Here is a 19066-nt window from a genome sequence, read left to right as displayed (position 1 = left end):
GACCCAAGATCACACAATTCCTCTGTGATGAAAGTCGCTTCAAACCGCTCGACACCTCGTCTCAGGGTGAATCTTCTTTACCGTAAACCTGGAGAAAAAAATATCATTAAAACACCCCAGACAAGGATTTATAGGAAGGAGTCAGAGAGCTCAACACCTTAACTTTCCAATAACTTGCAGCACCTTGCACCTGTCCATGAGACGATGGCATGTAACGACGCAGGACCATTCGGACCATCGAGGTTAAAATCCTCCAGCTCTTGCTCCGACGTTATATAGATCATTTGACATTACGTCCTGTTAAGTAACTATCGATGGGGAATATTATCTTCTCGACAAGAGTGCGAAATCTGGTGCAGGCAATTCCGGGTCATTAACTGTGCTGGCAGCTCGGTTCCCACGGCTAGAAATTAATTTGAAAATGCTCGCCGGACCAGTAAGCGGGTCAGAGTTACTTATTTAAAAGGGGATCGAGGAACTGTTTTTGAAACAGATATCATGCTCATCGGGAAATAAAAATAAATCCACAGCTTTTGGAATCGTGGGGGATGCCAATTGATGCAAATCGGTCGCTTCCGCGGCGAATGAAATAAAAAAAGTAATCAATTGTGTTACAAATTGCGAGTGTGACGTCATTCGTGTTACTTGCTCAGCGTGATTATAAACTCGAGCACATTTCAGGCCAAAATAGACACACACGGGAATTTTTTTTTTCCCCCAAGTCTACTTTAAACATTTAAAACAATAAAAAGAGCAATCAGAGATTGCAGACCCTTGCCAGGACTTCTTTTGAGTGGTGTATTTTTATAGGTTTTATATAGGTTTTTATAAGGTAAATCCAATATGGCTGCCAACCAAGTGACCTATGACATCATTTGTGTGAACCTTTTGTTCATCATGGACAGGCGGTCATACGTGTAAAGTTTCACCCAGATCGGTTCAGCCACTTCAGAGAAGAAGATTTTTGAAGGTGTTTTGTTTTTTAAAAACAATATGGCCAGCGAATCACATGACGGATGACGTCATTAAAAATTTTTTCTGTGGACCATTTTATCCCTTGATGACCCTCAAAAATTTTCATACTGATTGGATGTGGCATTCTACATATGCAATTATGATGTCATAACGAGGGCAACCTCTGTCATAAAAAAAAATCAAACTCATTCCCCATGAGGAGTACTTGCTACGTGCCAAGTTTCAATTTTTTTCCTTGGTGCAGTTTCAGAGATAAAGAGGTACAATTTTTTCCCGTTTTTCCAATATGGCTGCCACACCGAGTGGCATATGACGTCATAATTATCGTTAAAACATTCTGCATGAGTAGACGCACCAACGCTAAAAAATATTCGTCTGAATTCAAGAAGCGGTTGTGGAGAAAAACACAAAAGTTATGTGCGGACAAACAGACAGACAGATAAGCAGACAAACAAACAAATGGAGCCAAATGCAATACCCTCTCCTTTAGTGAGGGTAACTCGAGTTCATAGAACACGATACCCCATGCAGTGTTCAGGTTGAAAGAGTACAGTATTTCAATTTAAATAAAATTATGATTTTAAAAATCATTAAAAAAAAACAAAATGGAAGTTTAGTGCAACTGAAGCAGTCTCATACATCACCCTTATAGACTGTAATCAGACGACATTGAGTCTCAGTTTAGAAGATGGAGGCTTTATTGATCATACATTGCCATATCGACGGCCCCTTCTTCACCCCCATACTGCACCCTCTCACACGCAACACCCTACAACACCAACACCCTATAAATCACATGCTATATATTGATACGTAAGATGGTTCTTGGAAGCATTATGAAGGTGATTTGTGTTAAACAGTGTTCAAGTACATAATTCAATTTAAATAAAGGTTAAAAAAGATGTATAAATAAATTAATTTCGAGTTTTCCCGCTGTTTTACCCAGTGTCTATCACATCACCCCATCTAACACGTCACATTAGCTTTTCGTGCCTGTTGTTTGTGTCCTTTGTAACGTCCTTAAAAACAGGAAGTTTCCTGTTTGGAATGATTTACAAATTTGTTTGACTGCCAGACAGGCAGATAGGGTAAAAAAAACATTGTCTCACTCCTCTCTGCGCATGTGTCCATCTGTTGAAGCAGACAGTGCATGTGTGTGATCAGGACAAATTCAGAGACGAAGTACTGCTAAACTTTGCTTTCCAATTGATGTTCAAAATATAACATTCAATTGAAATCAAGTTGTTCGTCGATCATAAACTGACCTTTGTGGACAGACAGACAGACAGACAGGCAAAGTGAACCAATTGATAACCCCACTTTTCGCTTTGCACGTGCGGGGTAATGAAACGTACATCCCAGCTTCCTCTTTCCCTCAATAGGTTTTGGGCGCTTGCTCTTTAAGAGGAGAGAAAGGAGGCCATATTCATCTGGAATCTTTTAGAAGTGTTCTATTTGCAAAGAAGATGAAAATAAAATGTTTGAATTGAAATATTAGACCACAGTGTTATCCAACATGATGCAAGCAAGTGTCGGCGTCTTTCTGAGACAGATCTGATCTGCTGTTTCGAGGCTCACCGTTCAGAAAAACACTCTTGGCGTTGCCATATTAGTCGTTAGAGACAGTTATGGGTCCACATGCAGCAACCTGGTCAACGATAAGGTGACCCAAGCAGGCAACATTGAATTTGGACAGAGTAGAAGGTACAGTGGTGGCAACAAACCAATTTATGGAGACAGGTGGAGGATGGAGTTCGGAACACCTTCATTAATACCGTGGAATACACAAGGTACAGAATGTCACGATGATTTTGTGTGCAGCGAGTTGTGGCTACTGGTTTGCATTCTTGCAGGGAATGTGGCTGTGTGGCTGATACAGTGCCCCCTGTAGGCTGGAGCAGGAATTTGTAATTTGTTAATGGTGCAATCGATAACTTCGCTACCTCTTGGCAAAAATCGAGCTGTAAGGATTTTTAACATCGAACAACTAATGTTGGCATGCAGACAGGACGACCAGCTTAATGTCCATCCAAGGGAGGACAGAGACCATACCTGTGAAACACCAGGGTGACAATTTATAGCTCGGTTGAGTTTCAAACCCAGGCTAGACATTTCAGAGGCAAGTACGCATACCTCTAGGTCATCCTGTCAGCCATCTCAGAAGCAGGTACACATACTTCTAGGCCATCCTGCCAGCCATCTCAAAGGCAGGTACACATACCTCAAGCCCGTCCTGCCAGCCATCTCAGAGGGAGGTACACATACCTCTAAGTCATCCTGTCAGCCATCTCAGATGCAGGTACACATACTTCTAGGCCATCCTGCCAGCCATCTCAGAGGCAGATACACAGACCTCTTGGCTATCCTGTCAGCCATCTCAGAGGCAGGTACACATACCCCTCGGCCATCCTGCCTGCCATCTCAGAGGTAGGTACGCATACCTCTAGCCCATACTGTCAGCCATCTCAGAGGTAGGTACACATACCTCTAAGTCATCCTGTCAGCCATCTCAGAAGCAGGTACGCATACCTCTAGCCCATCCTGTCAGCCATCTCAGAGGTAGGTACACATACCTCGAAGTCATCCTGCCTGCCATCTCAGAGGTAGGTACACATACCTCTAAGTCATCCTGTCAGCCATCTCAGAAGCAGGTACACATACCTCGAGGCCATCCTGCCAGCTATTTCAGAGGCAGGTACGCATACCTCTCGCCCATCTTGCCAGCCCCAGGTACAAATGCAATACTGGATTAAGACTCCAAGCAATCCAAGTGATACAACGTTTTCACCTTAAGATGGCACAGTGAGAGGTACAACCAGGTGCTGGTACACTGTAAGGATAAACTTTGGTTCCACTTATTGTAGGATAAAAAAAAAACCAAAACAGAAATTAGAGACCATAGATTAAATACTGACGTGCACATGGTGGTTCAAGTGGTTTCATGTGTTGTCACTGGACCTTTAATGGAATGGCATAGAGGACCCCTGATGGAGATAACATTTGACCTTTACATCATTCATACTCGACATATCAAGAAACGACCGAAGGAATGACGTCATTGGGAACCATGTACCCTTGTATAAGAAGAGAAAATGTAGGCAAGCTGGAAGATGCTTGTATTTTCAATTGTGATCCAAGGCTCACAATGGAGCTTGTACATAAATCACATGCAGCTCAAGGACATGAAGAGACACGAGTGTACATCAATGCGAATTACAAGTACATTAGCAAACAAATACCCATAGTTGGTGTGATTTGAACCCAGGTTCCAAGCATCATGAAAGCATCATGAGCCATCGGTTCAGATGACAACGCCAAGCAGGTGAACCGGGTTCGCCAAATGGCAAAGGCTGGGTTCGGTGATATCAATCAGTTGCGCAAAAATGGGGTTCCAGACCCCGTTATGATGCCCGTCGATGAGGGTAACACGAGGAACTTGCAGCTCACGTGGCTATGGAAAGGGGAGGAAGAGGAGGTGCTTGGTTGGAAAGGGAAGAGAGAATTGAAGAAGGGAGGTGCGCAGCCACGGGACAGGGCTCGGGAGGGGCTGTGAAAGGGCTTGGGAAGCGGCCATCGTTCGGCTTTTGCAGCACAGTCAGTAACGAATTGGTCGCCGCGGAACTCCGGCCGAACCCAAGGTTGAGCGATGGCGAAAAGGGAGTGGCGAGGATGCTGGCTCAATCTCATCGGTTCACAATCACTCTCGGTGAGTGGTATCGCAGAGTGCACCGCAGCAACCGGTGAGAAACGTGGTCGATTCCCTTCACATTATCTGCTCTGCATCCTTCATGTTATGACGCCCTCGGGGTGACATGTGAAGGTAGGACTTCCTGAAGTCTCCTCGCTGGCGGTTCTCTCATTTCCTCCGTCGTTTATCACTTTCACATGCCCAAAAACACCTGTCCGTGCAATGCTTTGAGGATGTTCCGAAGAGAACTGCGAGTCTGGTAGAAAGATGGATCCAACTTTATTCAACTCCACGACCAAATAACTGACTCCTTCACAGGAGGTATGTGATGTACTTGCGCATGTCTAGCGGCGAGAATAACATTGTCTATTCACCATAATTTGATAACTATAGGGCCAACCTTCTGAATGAAGTTATTGATGGGTCTTGCGAAGCCTCACTCCGTCCTTTCACTTTCATCGATTGTTCGCGGACTTATCATTGCCAAAGATGTGCCACAGTCATTAAGTCAATTTATGCGGTAAACATGGGTTGGAATTGTTAGATGCTCAGAAATGATTGTGGAATTTAAGAGGAGATTCGTGTGCACTGTATGCACGGAGAAATCCTTCGACTCCTGAAGTTTGTAATTATTTTTGTCTTTTACAGCTGAAAGTTGGGGCTGCACTCTCAGCTTCATCCTGGCGAGATCCTCACTCCATCCTCACCTTTTGGAACAAGTGCTTCCATCAATAACTGCTGTTGAAAACAAAATCTTGTCCATTTCCATGAGCTGTCGAGGACCACTTGTTTGCGTCGACGTCATGTCTCCATGTAGACCATTCCCCAATTCACAGTGGGCCTGGAGATGGCCTTTGCGCTTTCTCGGTGGGTTTCTCACCTTTGCAACTATGGCACAACCGACCCTCCCAGGATCCAAGGGACATTGTGTTGCTGCGTGTCTTTGCACAGCGCCCCAAGCTTGCCAACCGTGCTCACTCCCCGCGGACAATGTGAGCGCCGATGCGTCTGGTTATTTGTCTCTACATTCTTGTGATCTTGTAAAGCTCGGTGCGAGAGCACTGCAGCAAAGTGGAAGTTATGAACTGCAACATCTCGATTTGAGTGAAAATCGAATTTGTTGCATTAATCGCAATGCTTTTTCGGGGCTTAACCACCTCCAACACCTCAATCTGAGTGCTGCACTCATCAATGTCTCAGCAGAGCAACTATTTTCTGCACTCAACCCACTTGCAAACCTAAGTTACTTGGGACTTTCCAACAATGGCCTAACCAACTTGGGACCCGGAGCCTTCATTGGACTTGTGTCATTGAGACATGTGGACCTGAGAAACAATGAACTGGAACAGTTAAAACCTGGCTCATTTGCATCCTTTAAAGTCTCTTCTTCTTTGGTGGAATCAAAAGTTTCAGTACTTGTTGATCTTCGAGACAATGCACTCAAAAGCATCAGCAACACCACACTGGCCGAGTGGGATGCCGCACCTCATGTGCAGCTCTTTCTGGCGAACAACCCATTCGTGTGCGACTGCCGTCTCGCCACCTTCGTTTCTTGGCTCCGGAACGGCACAACACCGAAAATACGAGTCCGAGATGCATCCAAACTCCGCTGCACCGGAGCAAATGCTCATCAAATGAGTCTTCTTCTCCTACGGTCTGAAAAACTCCTCCTGTCTGGTGACTGTGAGGCCAAGGCTGTGGCCTCATACGTGCTTTTGGCTATCGTGCTGGCACTCATTGGAGTCATTTTCCTCTTTGTGCTTTACCTCAACAGGAGAGGAATCAAAAAGTGGTTGATGCACATGCGTGATGCATGCCGTGACCAAATTGAAGAGTACAATTACCGGTACGAGCTGGATGCAAATCCACGAATTGCTAACGTGGCTAACACGCTGGATCTGTGATTCCCATGTGCTCTTACAGAACCGTTTGCCTTGAAACCTTCATTGCAGACCCCTCAAGACCTGTCAGGCCACAATGTGCAGCCCACCTGAAATGGAGTTGCACGCAGCGACCGAGGTCTCACCAAATGCAAACATGGAGCGAGCACAATACAATTATCCCAGAAAACAATTTGTTAGGCACCAAAAGTGGACAACTACCCCCCATTGTACAACGGATTGAATCAGGACTACACTTCGACAACACCACCTGGAATGGTCCTCCAAGTGCTGAAGCCAGGCCTTGATTGCAAGCCAAAAAGCTACAGTTCACCTCCGAGCTACGATATATGGCATTCTTGTCCCGCACGAATATAATGAAATTATGCACAAGTCAAACATTGTACGAATCGTATTGCAGTATTTAACAACGTATGCGTGCATATAATATACAGGTGTGAATGTCAGCACGTACACTAAGCAAGAACTTCAACATGTATACATGTACTCATTCCTCATGAATGTGAACGATCCACATGATCTGGTCGCTCAAGTCTGTCGAGGACCTGAGATGGGTCGAGCAAGTCGTGAAGCACTCTTGTGTTCATGACGCAATACCATGGGTTTGTTTAAAATAATAATAATAATAATAATAATAATAATAATAATAATAATAATAATAATAATTTGCGTTTTATTTTTATACGACATGTTGGAAACTCATTTGCCAAGACAGCTGAAAGCATACAATAAGGGCGAGCCGAGCGGTAAAGGGACATTTTTCAACAAACAAAAGGTAAATTGAGCAACAAAATGAAGAAAAAAAAAAACTAGACTGCAAAACCTTCCCACTGTGGCCACCTTTAAATGGGGTACTAGAACGCAAAAGAAATGGGACCTCTGCAGCGGGGGAGACACATTCGATTGCTCACAGCAGCAGAAGCCTCAACAGCTTGTGGTGGTTAAAGTTCACACTTCCCCCCCTCCCCCATCGGCTGACGGCTGAAAGCGGTTACAGACCAGGAAAGGTCCCACCTCCAGTTGTCCTTATTCCAACTACAAAACATCAATACGAGAATGGCATTCGGTAGAGAGCATACCTCCGCCAAGCGAAACAGTTGACGTTTTCTTTCCCGCTGATAGGCTGGATCTGCATCCGGACCTGAACCAAAATCGAATCAGCTTGTTCTTGTCATCTACCCAACTCATCCCCCTAGTTTTGTCATAATCCGTCCACAATGTTTTGACATATCGTGCTATATATCGTTTTTGGTCCATCTCTCAAATGGTGAAGAAGTATCGTTTAAAATTTTTTGGAAAACCTCGTATCTGGATCCGGATCCGGTTCTTCATGAAAATCGAATCAATTTGTCCTTGTCACACGCACAACCTCTCCACCAAGTTTCGTCCAAATCCGTCCATAACTTTTTGAGATATCCTGCTCACAGATAGACAGACAGACAGACAAACAGGGGGGATAAAAACATATTCTCCGTCCACCTTAGGTAGTGAAGGTGATTCGAAAATTTCCTTTAAATAAAGTACTGTTTGTTAGTCCCCCTACCAGTTTCACCAGAGGGGACTATAGGTTTGCTGTCCGTCTGCCCCACCTGTAGGTTTTAACATATAACAAACCCTTTAACATATTCAACTGAAACTTGGTACATGGCTTTATTATGATAAGTTACAGAACAAGTTTCAGGACGTTTCGTCAATTTTTCACAAAGTTATGCCCTTTGTGGACTTAGAAAGGATCACCTCGGTAGAGGACATGTATTGTAAAGCAATTGCCGCTCTTGTTTATTTTATTTTCCCAATGGGTGTACATGGTTGAGGTTAAGCGAAGGTAAGCAAAATGGAAAGGCCGATTTAATCTCACGAGTGACAATCTTGAAAGTTTGACTGAAGTTAATTTCATCCCAAATGGATTTTTATTTCCAAACATACATATTGTTATTGTATACTGCACAGAAACAATATATTAGCATCTGCAACTTTCACTGTTGCTATATTTGGAATTTGGTATTTTAAAGAATTCCAGCTCATTTCCCATAATGCTGCGCTTTGCAGGACAGCGGAGGGGTTTGCACACTGAACTTTGACCCATCTCACCTGGGTTCAAATCTCGACCCAGGTATAAACTGTCATGCTGGTGTTTTGCAGGCAGGGTGATTCATCCGTATGTGTGCGTCGTCCCTCAGACGGACGTCAAGTTGGTTGTTCCATCTGCTAGCACGAGATGGTGGACGTTAAAGATCCCACGTTAAACAAATTCCAGCCCAAATGTGCAGGGGCACTGCATCAACGGCACAGCTAAGCCTCGGTAAGGATGCAACCAACATCGAATCCCAGTTTGATTTGGATTCACCGACGACCAACACATTCAGCGCATGCTTTCCATTGATCATTCGCACAATACGACAGTCCGCTCCAGATGGTCGTGAAGACTCGCTCATCGAAGGCGACACGGGACGTCAAATTGTGACGTAATAGAGACAGGTTTCGCTTGCATTTCTCCATAATTCGGTTTTTCTTTTTAATAATGTGTGCAAGATGTTATGCCTTTTGTGTGTGTATACGTATATCAAATAAGCCCGGCAATATCCAGAGTAATATTTGGAATACCCACGGGTTACACCAAATAAGTACGTAGATGTTGTGGGGGATTGCGCGAAGACCCTCGTAGAGCCATCAATCTCGGCGATGCAATATCCAAATATCTCCGGGGTCTGACGAGACGGCATACACGTTGTTACTCAAATGTATATGGCGTGAAGTGCATCAAATTCCACAATGTGCAGACCCCCTACAGCCCCCCCCCATGTCCCCCATGTATCCATCTCGAGGAGCTTTCACACGTCACTCTTATGATAAACGATTGTTGCAACTCGAATGGGAGCTCGACGATTCATGATGCAGGAGCACAAAATACGTGAAAGAAAGTGCTCGCATGATAGTTAAAATAAGGTGAAACAAAACGGCGTGACTGTTTACCGAGGACAGTGTACGTGATGCATCATATGCCCCCCTGCAGCGGATCCAGGGCCCCTATATGGCATAATATAGTACACAGTTATATTGCAAGTGGATTAATGGTCTCAGCACTAACGACGCCTATTATGTGCTCCTCGTGTTTGGGTCTTAATAGCAATAGCTGGTCGGAGTAGACAAGTCGCACATTCATTTTATCTGCAATGTACTCTCCCTTGTTTATTTTCCAAGCAAAGTTATTTGTCACTTTTTTTTTAATCGGCTGCGGTTCAGAGCTCCTCAAAATTATGAGTTCTCGCTTTTAATTCTCTGTTGCATGCACGAAGCAAACGGGATAAGTCGGTGAATACACCTGTATGTGATACCTTGTACGGCGGCGAAAGCATTTGAATAATATTGTCACCCCCCCTTACCCCCCCTCTTCTGTGACGTCATAATGCGGTGCACGAGTGGGTGTCCTTGTGTCGAGTCAGGATCACAACCCTGCAACCCCTCTCGTGGGAGACAATTACAATGCATATGCATCTTGTTGTAGCAGATGGTCTGCAAAAGTAATTAAACAATAAGTACAAAATTAACGTTGGTTTTTTATAGATTCTGGAATAAACATGACAGGTGTAAAAAAATAAACAACAACAACAAAAGAATTGGTCTTAATACCAACAATCAGGCATTTGTTGTTGCTGCTGTTGTTGTATTTCTGGGAAAGTGAAGAAGTCATGTCAGATGGGAGTCTTTCCTTCATATTGCTGTTCTACTATAAACAGCCCGTATGGGATAGCAGAAGAGCCTAGAGGTATGGACGCTGACCTGTGAGCTGTGTAGCCTCGGTTCGAATCTCAGCGCAGCTCTAAACTGCCACCCTGGTGTTTCACATGCACGGCGAGGTCTGCGAACATCGGTTCGTGGACGTTAAAGATCCCACGATGCCTTTCGCGAAGAGTTCTTCATGGGCAGAAGTAAACTTGGTGTTAGCTTAACGGTTAAAGTGGCTGAAGACCTTATGGTCTTGAGTTGGAGCCCCTGTCCGACACCGTTAAATAGCACCAGGTGGGTTAAATCAACCTGTCATCCTTCAGAAGTTGGCAAAACGAGCACCAGCTCACTGGAAACAGGGGGCACTGCATCAGCGGCACAGCTGTTTTCATGATGGGCAGAAGTCAGGACCCGAGTCGTCATTCATGTGCAGAACGTGGCGGCAGATTAGTATCAATCGTCGCAAGGGCGTGGCATTGCCACTGATGCAGTGCCCCCCCCCCCTCGGACCAGAGTACCAGCAGAGCAGTCGAGTCCTTTTAGTTTGTTCACCTGCAGCTAACATTCGGTCCTGATGGGGGAGAGTGATGCTCGGTTTTTTGCACCAGAAACCAACAAAAGACAAAATTATGTTGTGTCGACTCCCATTTGAAAACAGCTGGGATAAATAAACAAGTGGAAGTTATTAGAGCTGCACCTGCCATTGTGGTATGCGAGGACGACAGGCATTTGAGCGTTGTTTCCATTGCCATGACCACGTGTTATGAGTACAGTACCAATGCCTTCATATCACCAACCGAACCACGAACATATTTCCACCAGGAAAAAAAGAGATTTCATTTTGGAATGGCGACACAACATTCGAGATTGATTCACGTGGGGTTTTATATAAGCTTTGCAGGGAAACCTTTGCCACGAGCGAAAACCGTTCCAAACAGTTCAGCACAATAATGCACTGCAATCTCAGGGTTATTGAGAGCAAGTGGAAAACAAGTCTGCCTGGTGTCGACAGCCTCAGGCTTTATACATATACATTGTTAATCTGAACTGTTCAAACATATACATTACAACTTGGAGGGTAAATTATGGCTGAAGGATAACGGAAAGTGTTTAACCTGACTCAGATGTAAAGTGGCTCATTGTTTGACCCGGGAATGGTTTAAAGATGGTCGTTGACCCGGGAAGGGTTTCAAGATGGCCGTTGACCCGGAAAAGTTTTAAAGATGGCCGTTGACCCAGGAAAGTTTTAAAGATGGCCGTTGACCCAGGAAGGGTTTAAAGATGGCCGTTGACCCAGGAAGGGTTTAAAGATGGCCGTTCACCAGGGAATGGTTTAAAGATGGCCGTTGACCTGGGAAGGGTTTAAAGATGGCCGTTGACCCGGGAAGGGTTTCAAGATGGCCGTTGACCCGGGAAGGGTTTCAAGATGGCCGTTGACCCGGAAAAGTTTTAAAGATGGCCGTTGACCCAGGAAAGTTTTAAAGATGGCCGTTGACCCAGGAAGGGTTTAAAGATGGCCGTTGACCCAGGAAGGGTTTAAAGATGGCCGTTCACCAGGGAAGGGTTTCAAGATGGCCGTTGACCCGGGAATGGTTTAAAGATGGCCGTTGACCCGGGAAGGGTTTCAAGATGGCCGTTGACCCAGAAAAGTTTTAAAGATGGCCGTTGACCCAGGAAAGTTTTAAAGATGGCCGTTGACCCAGGAAGGGTTTAAAGATGGCCGTTGACCCAGGAAGGGTTTAAAGATGGCCGTTGACCCAGGAAGGGTTTAAAGATGGCCGTTCACCAGGGAAGGATTTCAAGATGGCCGTTCACCAGGGAAGGGTTTCAAGATGGCCGTTGACCCGGGAATGGTTTAAAGATGGCCGTTGACCCGGGAAGGGTTTAAAGATGGCCGTTGACCTGAGAAGAGTTTTGAGATGGCCGTGAGGATGCATTTTCATGACGTGGGGTTTTCATGATATGACATATAGCCTGGTGTTGGCGTAGTGGTTAGGGTAGCGGTTTGGGATCCAAAAGGTCCTGAGTTCAAGCCCCGTTGGCCGCTTGAATGAATACACACCAGGAGGTTGACTCAGCCTGTCATCCTTCCGAGGTCGGCGAAGTGAGTACCAGTGTACTGGCCCGGTGTATGCCCCGGTTAGAATAGATGTACCATATCCGTGTGTCGTAAGAGGCGACCAGGGTTGCGTCAGGAAGGGCATCCGGCGTAAAACCTGTGCCAAATCATTATGCGGATCATAACGGATGATCCGTTGTGGCGACCCCTAACAGGAGCAGCCGAAAGAAAAAGAAGAAGAAGAAGAAGGGGTTTTCATGACATTCCTCATGCCTTTTCCTATTGTTGTTATTAAACATCACAAACAGAGGATTGATCAGCAGATTATGAGAAGCACAATGCAAGCTTGAAAAAAAGCTCATAGAATAATCTCTTTGTTGGAGGTACAATAAGCTGGATATGTTATCGGAGCCATTTAGTTACACACACACACACACACACACACACACACACACACACACACACACACACACACACACACACACACACACACACACACACACACACACACACACACACACACACACACACACGGTGCCACGCTGGTGGGAGAGGAAGAATTATGAGACACAGACACACAGAGAGAGGAGGTCAAGGGAGTATGTCGAGGTTTGGATCAGGCGAGCGGCCTGTGTGAAACATCGCGCCATAGTGGGTTAATATCTCCACCATTATGTGCAATCGGATCCTCCACAGCTGAACACCAACAATGAACAAGTTCTCCATCGTGAGGCTTTTAAAGGAATCCATTATACGTCGTGGACGCACACACCAGTCACCAGTAGAAACGGCTTCCTCGCAGCGCGGCCATATTAAAAATGGAATAAATTTAATAAAAGGACGACAGACGGACCCCAGGCTTTCCCACCGCCGGGGTCTCCAAGGCGCACGGCGCGGCCGGGTCACGTGACCGCGGCACGAATCCCTCAAGGACAAACGGGTTCGAATTTCCACACAGCTCGGAGAGAAGGAGGAATAGAATTCCTGCTAATCGTCTCCACCGCGGGTGCAGGAGCGTCCAGCACGGCGTGTGGATGATGATCGAACGGTTCGGAGGTCGGGGGCACGTTTAAATGAGGTTGATAAATCGCAGGCTTGATGGGGCCAGATGGCCTCCTCCTGCGTCCTAAGTTCCTTTGTGAACATCCTTGAGGTGAAAATGTCTTCCAGGGGGGATCTCTTCACAAGGAGCGCTTAATTGTCTCCTCGCTGTGCACACCTGGCCTTTACCTCCCCCCCCTCCCCCAAACACCCCTCATCCTTCGCAATCAAAATAACAAACAATACACTTGAGGCTGGACAGTACACAAAGCATCCACATAATTATATAAAACTATATAAAATTATATTATTAAAAAATTATATACATAATAATATAAAATTATATAAAACTTTTATATAATTATGAAAATTATACAAAACTCAACCATTCCTACAGTCTGGCTTTGGATAAAATTAAACTTAATGAAAAACATGCTCACAATCCCATTTCGAGGCAAAACCTTCACAAAACCCACCAAATCATCCCCCCTTCCCTCCCCTCCCCTCCCTTCGATACAGTCGGTCGGAACACAAGGCTCAGTTCCAGCCCGCCAGCCAAGAAATAGCAGGTGTGGATCATTCGTCTCCCACGGGACTTCGAGTGAAGCATGCAGCCTGCCCTCTGCTCTCTACCAAACACCCTTCCTAATCTGCATCCCACCACTAATCTACCCATCCTCCCCTCCGTAACCACAACCCATCCTCCCCCTCACACCTCACCACCCATCCTCCACAAGCACAACCAATCCTCCCCCACAACCCAACTCCCAAACATTCATCCAGCACACTAACCATCATTCACCTCCACCCATCCTCTCCTCCATATAACAATGACCCATTCTCCCTTACACCCCAGCATCAATCCTCCCCCTACATCCCCACCCACATTACACCACCCATCCTTCAGCCCCCTCCACCCAAACACACATCATCCCTTCCCCTCAATCTCCCCCAACCCATCTTCATACCCTCCCCTCCACCCATGCATCCCTCCTCTTCCCTTCCATGGGATGACAGTTTGCAAAGACAATATGTCAGGTTGGCAATGGGCCTGACCAGCATGAAGAATTGATGAGTCCTTCAGCAATGGCACTTTATAAATATTTTCTTCCATTGCATGATCAGGGCTGAGGCCAATACACCTGAGGTTTTTCCTCCAGTCTAACAATATCGTACTTGAAATTAGCTAATGGTCTTCTTTCACCTCCTCACTATGGTCTTGTATTCAGTCATCCATGGAAAGGCAATTTATCTTTCTTGGACTTTATTCTTTCTGCTTTTTCCTTCTTCTTTAGTTGCTTTGTAAGTTCTTTATATTACTACATACTTTCATGTCTACCTTCTGTCATCTGTTCCAGGAAGGGATTTTGAGTTTTCAACATCTTTACCTTGCAAGTTAGGTAGGCCGGGGGCCAGTGGCCCTACCTTGCACCCCCCCCCCCCAACTGCGACAATTTTTCACTGATACCACAGTGTTCATATATATCCCAAGTATCAGAAAAAAAGATGTTCCCAGAAAAATAACTCATTTGCACTATGCTTTATTAAGCTGTTTCCATGGCAACCGATCAAAAATAGACGAATCTCGCAAAGATCGGCAAAATGTCAATATCTCTGTCAAATATAAACATAAAATCACAAAATTGGTGTCCAATTAAAGCTTATACATTTACATATTAAAATATATTTTGCTTATGCTAATTACCTAATTTGCATATTAATTAAATTTGACTTAAAGACAATAATTCCCACAAAAATGCAACAATTTCCATTTTTTTTTCCTTGTAATTACCACACACGTCAGTTTTTTGTCAAAAAAACATTACTTAAGTGTTGCCAGATACAAGCCAGGTGGGCAAAAAAAAATTAAAATTTTTGAAGTTTTTTAAGTTGGCTAATTAGCATAAAATACAGAGCACAACGAATCGTTCGAAAATCATGCGAAATCCGATTAATCAATAGCATTAATTACCTGGGCCTGATATAATACATAACTGCGACTTATGATGTCTGTTGGTGTTTAAGGGAAACATAACTATTTTCTGTTTGAGTAAAAATAGTGGAAATAATTTTAAATGCATTGATATACTAATTAGGATCCGCCATTATGGAAATTCTCATTTTCGTAAATATCTCAACTTCTGGTGCATGGAAATTTGTAAATGAGGAATCCACACATATGTTTGGAGGGTGAAGGAATAGAGTGAACATATTTCCTTTGTTGTCAGAGACGTAGAATAATGTTTGGATAGCTTAATTACATGCAAAAATGGAAACAGCTTAATAAAGCAGAGTGCAAATGAGTTATTTTTCGGGGAACATCTTTTTTCTGATACTTGGGATATATATTATGAACACTGTGGTATCAGTGAAAAATTGTGGCGGGGGGGGTGCAAGGTAGGTCCCACTGGCCCCCAGCCTAAGGGTTTACCCCCCTTCCACCCCATCCTCCCTCTACATTCCATATAAACGATTTTGTCCTGTTGATAACGTCATTAGAGCAGAAACTAGAAGGGTACTCGGTAGAGCGCATACGTACACCACGCAATGCCTGATCCATGAGAACATATCGGGCCCAACACATTTGTTAGATATCATACTTTATATATCGTTTTTGGCCACATCTCTCAGTGGTGAAGAATCACTTATGGAATTAAATAATTATTGTATCCAGATCCAGATTCGAATCTTCACCAAAATTGAATCAATTCTTTCTTGTCACACACACACACAACGTGCCAAACCAAGTTTCATCCAAATCCGTCCACAACTTTTTGAGATATCATGCTATATGTCATTTTTGGCCCCATCTCTCAATGGTGAGGAATCACTTTAAAAATTCTAGTGTCTGATCCAGATCCAGATCTTCACCAAAATCTAAGCAGTTCATCCTTGTCACACACCCAACCTGTCCACCAAATTTCATCCGAATCAATCCACAACATTTTGAGATATCCTGCACAAAGTCAGACAAACAGACAGACAAACAAGAAGACTTTGTGCAGAGCACGATACTTGCAAAATCCATCTTACTATAATTCACCGTCTGTCTGTTCCCAGGTACCACAAAAACGGCTGAACCGATCGCAACCATTTTTGGGTGTGTAATCCTGGGATCCCTTGGAGTAAAATAGGCATTAACATGACTCCCTTGTCATCTCCCGTAGGGGGCGAGTGCTTCTAGTAAAACAAATTTGACCTCAAAAATAATTGGTTGAATTCAGTGACCAAATAAGCAACTCTTCTTCAAATTTCAAGTCAATGGGATTAAAATTGAGAATTTTAGAAATACTAACTTGGTTGTTGACCTTGGACTATGTTGACCTTTTGGTCCATGTTGACCTCATAAATAATAGGTGGTTGAATTCAGCGACCTGATGTGAAAATCCTCTTCAATTTTCTAGTCAATTGGATGAAAATTGAGGATTTTAGAAAGCTCACCTAAGTTGTTGACCTTTGGCCTATGATGACCTTTTGACCTCAAAAACAATAGGCTTCTTCCTTGTGACAAACTCTACCATGTGGTGAAGTTTAGTGAAGATCGGTTGAAAATTGTGACCTGTAGACGATTGACAAACAGACAAACAGACAGACAAACAGACAAGCTGGGAGGTGACGAGGGATTCGCTAGGATTGAAGAGCTGGATACGATGCTTTTCATTCTGACAGATCCACCGACGAAGATTCATTGCCAAGACGTATTGGTTCACATACAATTGTTCCTCTGCCTGGTAAGATTTTTCCTGTTGCGTATTTTGCCAACTGACACTCCTCATAAAAAATGACGGTAAATAGACACCCTATTTTTGAAGGACTACCATTTGAAAAATAATGGGTTTGCTGGTTTGTGCTGTGGAGCCTTGCGTTGCAGACACACACACACACACACACACACACACACACACACACACACACACACACACACACACACACACACACGAAAAACCCGATAAACTTCTCTCAATGCTCTTGTTTGACAACACTTCCTGAGCCACACAATATTTTCCACAAGCCACACCCACTTTCCTACACCACTCCCACTTTTCATAAACCACGTCCACTTTCCCTAAGCTCCGCCCACTTTCAAAAGCCCCTCATAAAAAATGACGATAAATAGACACCCGATTTTTGAAGGACTACCATTTGAAAAATAAAACCTCAATCAAAAATCGGCTCGAGTAAAATTTTCTAAATATCTCGAAGTGTTTAATTCCGAAGTCTCATTTCTCTACATTCAAAACTGAAAGACAAGTATTGAAAATACTGTACGCTGTTTTTCGACCGCTGCACAGCAACGGATGGTTGCTAGGCAACAAAATTCAAACGCGCACATTCCCAACAAATACTGCACATGTTGGCAAAGTTTCATTGAAATCGGTTTGCTGGTTCGTGCTGTGGAGCCTCGCGTTGCAGACAGACACAGACACACACAGACAGACAGACAGACAGACAGACAGACAGACAGACAGACACACACACATACATATAACCTGACAATAAGGGATATCGAGCATATATAGCGAATCCAACATAACAAAATCGACTGACCAATATCTATCTATAATTCCAGCAATGTGTGTGTGTGTGTGTGTGTGTGTGTGTGTGTGTGTGTGTGTGTGTGTGTGTGTGTGTGTGTGTGTGTGTGACCGTTATTTCTCGACAACCACTGGTCCGATCTAATTGAAAATTGCCAGGTATATTGCTGGGGACCTGAGGATGTGCCTTTTCAAGGTTTGATATTAATCGGACAAGTGCTTCCCAGGTTATGGCCATTTATTTACCAAACCAATGGGAAGACACGTTGTTGCGTGGGCGTGGCTGATGGGGAAGGGAAGCACAGCCACGTCCCCCATTACGGGTTACAACGTACGGGCTTCTGGAGAGTGATGACCGTGTATTCTTATAATTTCTCGATTTCTTATGCGCATTTATAGATAAACACAATGGCCCAAGTTATGATCGTTTTCATATTAGACGGTGTATAAATTTCGGGAACATCAGAGTGCTGGTATGCTCCGAACCAGGAAGTAAATTTTTTCTCTCTCTTCTCTTCTCTTTTTGTTTTTCCTTGCCACGACATTGCGAAAAGGTAAAATACGTTGGCACTAATTGAATAATTGGGTATTAAAAATAAATTGCGAATAATCGTAACTGCGAATAATATCGAACTTCCGGGTCACGCACGTACGGGCACGTGAGAGCGAAGAAACGGCCTGTGTGGTTTATTTATTTATTATCTTTTTTTTTTTTTTTTACGGGCACGTACTAGTACTTGAAAAATCTTAGATTTTGCAAGTAACAAACAAACAAGCCGGTAGGCGACGAGGGATTCGTGAGGATCGAAGCGCTGGATACGATGCTTTTCATTCTGACAGATCCACCGACGAAGATTCATTGCCAAGACGTATTGGTTCACATACAATTGTTCCTCTGCCTGGCAAGATTTTTCCTATTGCGTATTTTGCCAACTGGCACTCCTCATAAAAAATGACAGTAAATTGACACCCTATTTTTGAAGGACTACCATTTGAAAAATAATCGGTTTGCTGGTTTGTGCTGTGGAGCCTCGCGTTGTGTTGCGCACGCACGCACGCACGCACACACACACACACACACACACACACACACACACGACAGAAAACCCGATAAACTTCTCTCAATGCTCTTGTTTGACCA

The 19066-nt window shown here is 44.2% G+C and overlaps 1 protein-coding gene and 1 long non-coding RNA gene across 5 annotated transcripts in view; one reads left to right on the top strand and one right to left on the bottom strand.

Moving 5' to 3' along the window:
• Window positions 1-19066, bottom strand: part of LOC147010661 (uncharacterized) — a 55453-nt gene that overhangs the window by 32992 nt on the left and 3395 nt on the right. The gene's annotated exons all lie outside the window — the stretch shown is intronic.
• On the top strand, window positions 4218-9951 carry LOC147010662 (uncharacterized). 4 transcript variants are annotated; one of them, XM_085858790.1, is made up of 2 exons: window positions 4218-4681; window positions 5312-9951. In XM_085858790.1, exons 1-2 carry the CDS (start codon window positions 4429-4431, stop codon window positions 6565-6567), a joined length of 1509 nt encoding a protein of 502 aa, XP_085714916.1. In that variant the 5' UTR covers window positions 4218-4428; the 3' UTR covers window positions 6568-9951. The 4 variants fall into 4 exon arrangements, with proteins under 4 accessions (XP_085714916.1, XP_085714917.1, XP_085714919.1 ...); XM_085858791.1 differs by having other exon boundaries at window positions 4478-4715; XM_085858793.1 differs by having other exon boundaries at window positions 4573-4795.

This window comes from Eptatretus burgeri, chromosome 16 (genome assembly GCF_056783735.1).
Source record: "Eptatretus burgeri isolate ZD-2024b chromosome 16, Ebu_testis_v1, whole genome shotgun sequence".
Taxonomy (NCBI): Eukaryota; Metazoa; Chordata; class Myxini; order Myxiniformes; family Myxinidae; genus Eptatretus; species Eptatretus burgeri.
This window is presented reverse-complemented; position numbering and strand designations above follow the sequence as displayed.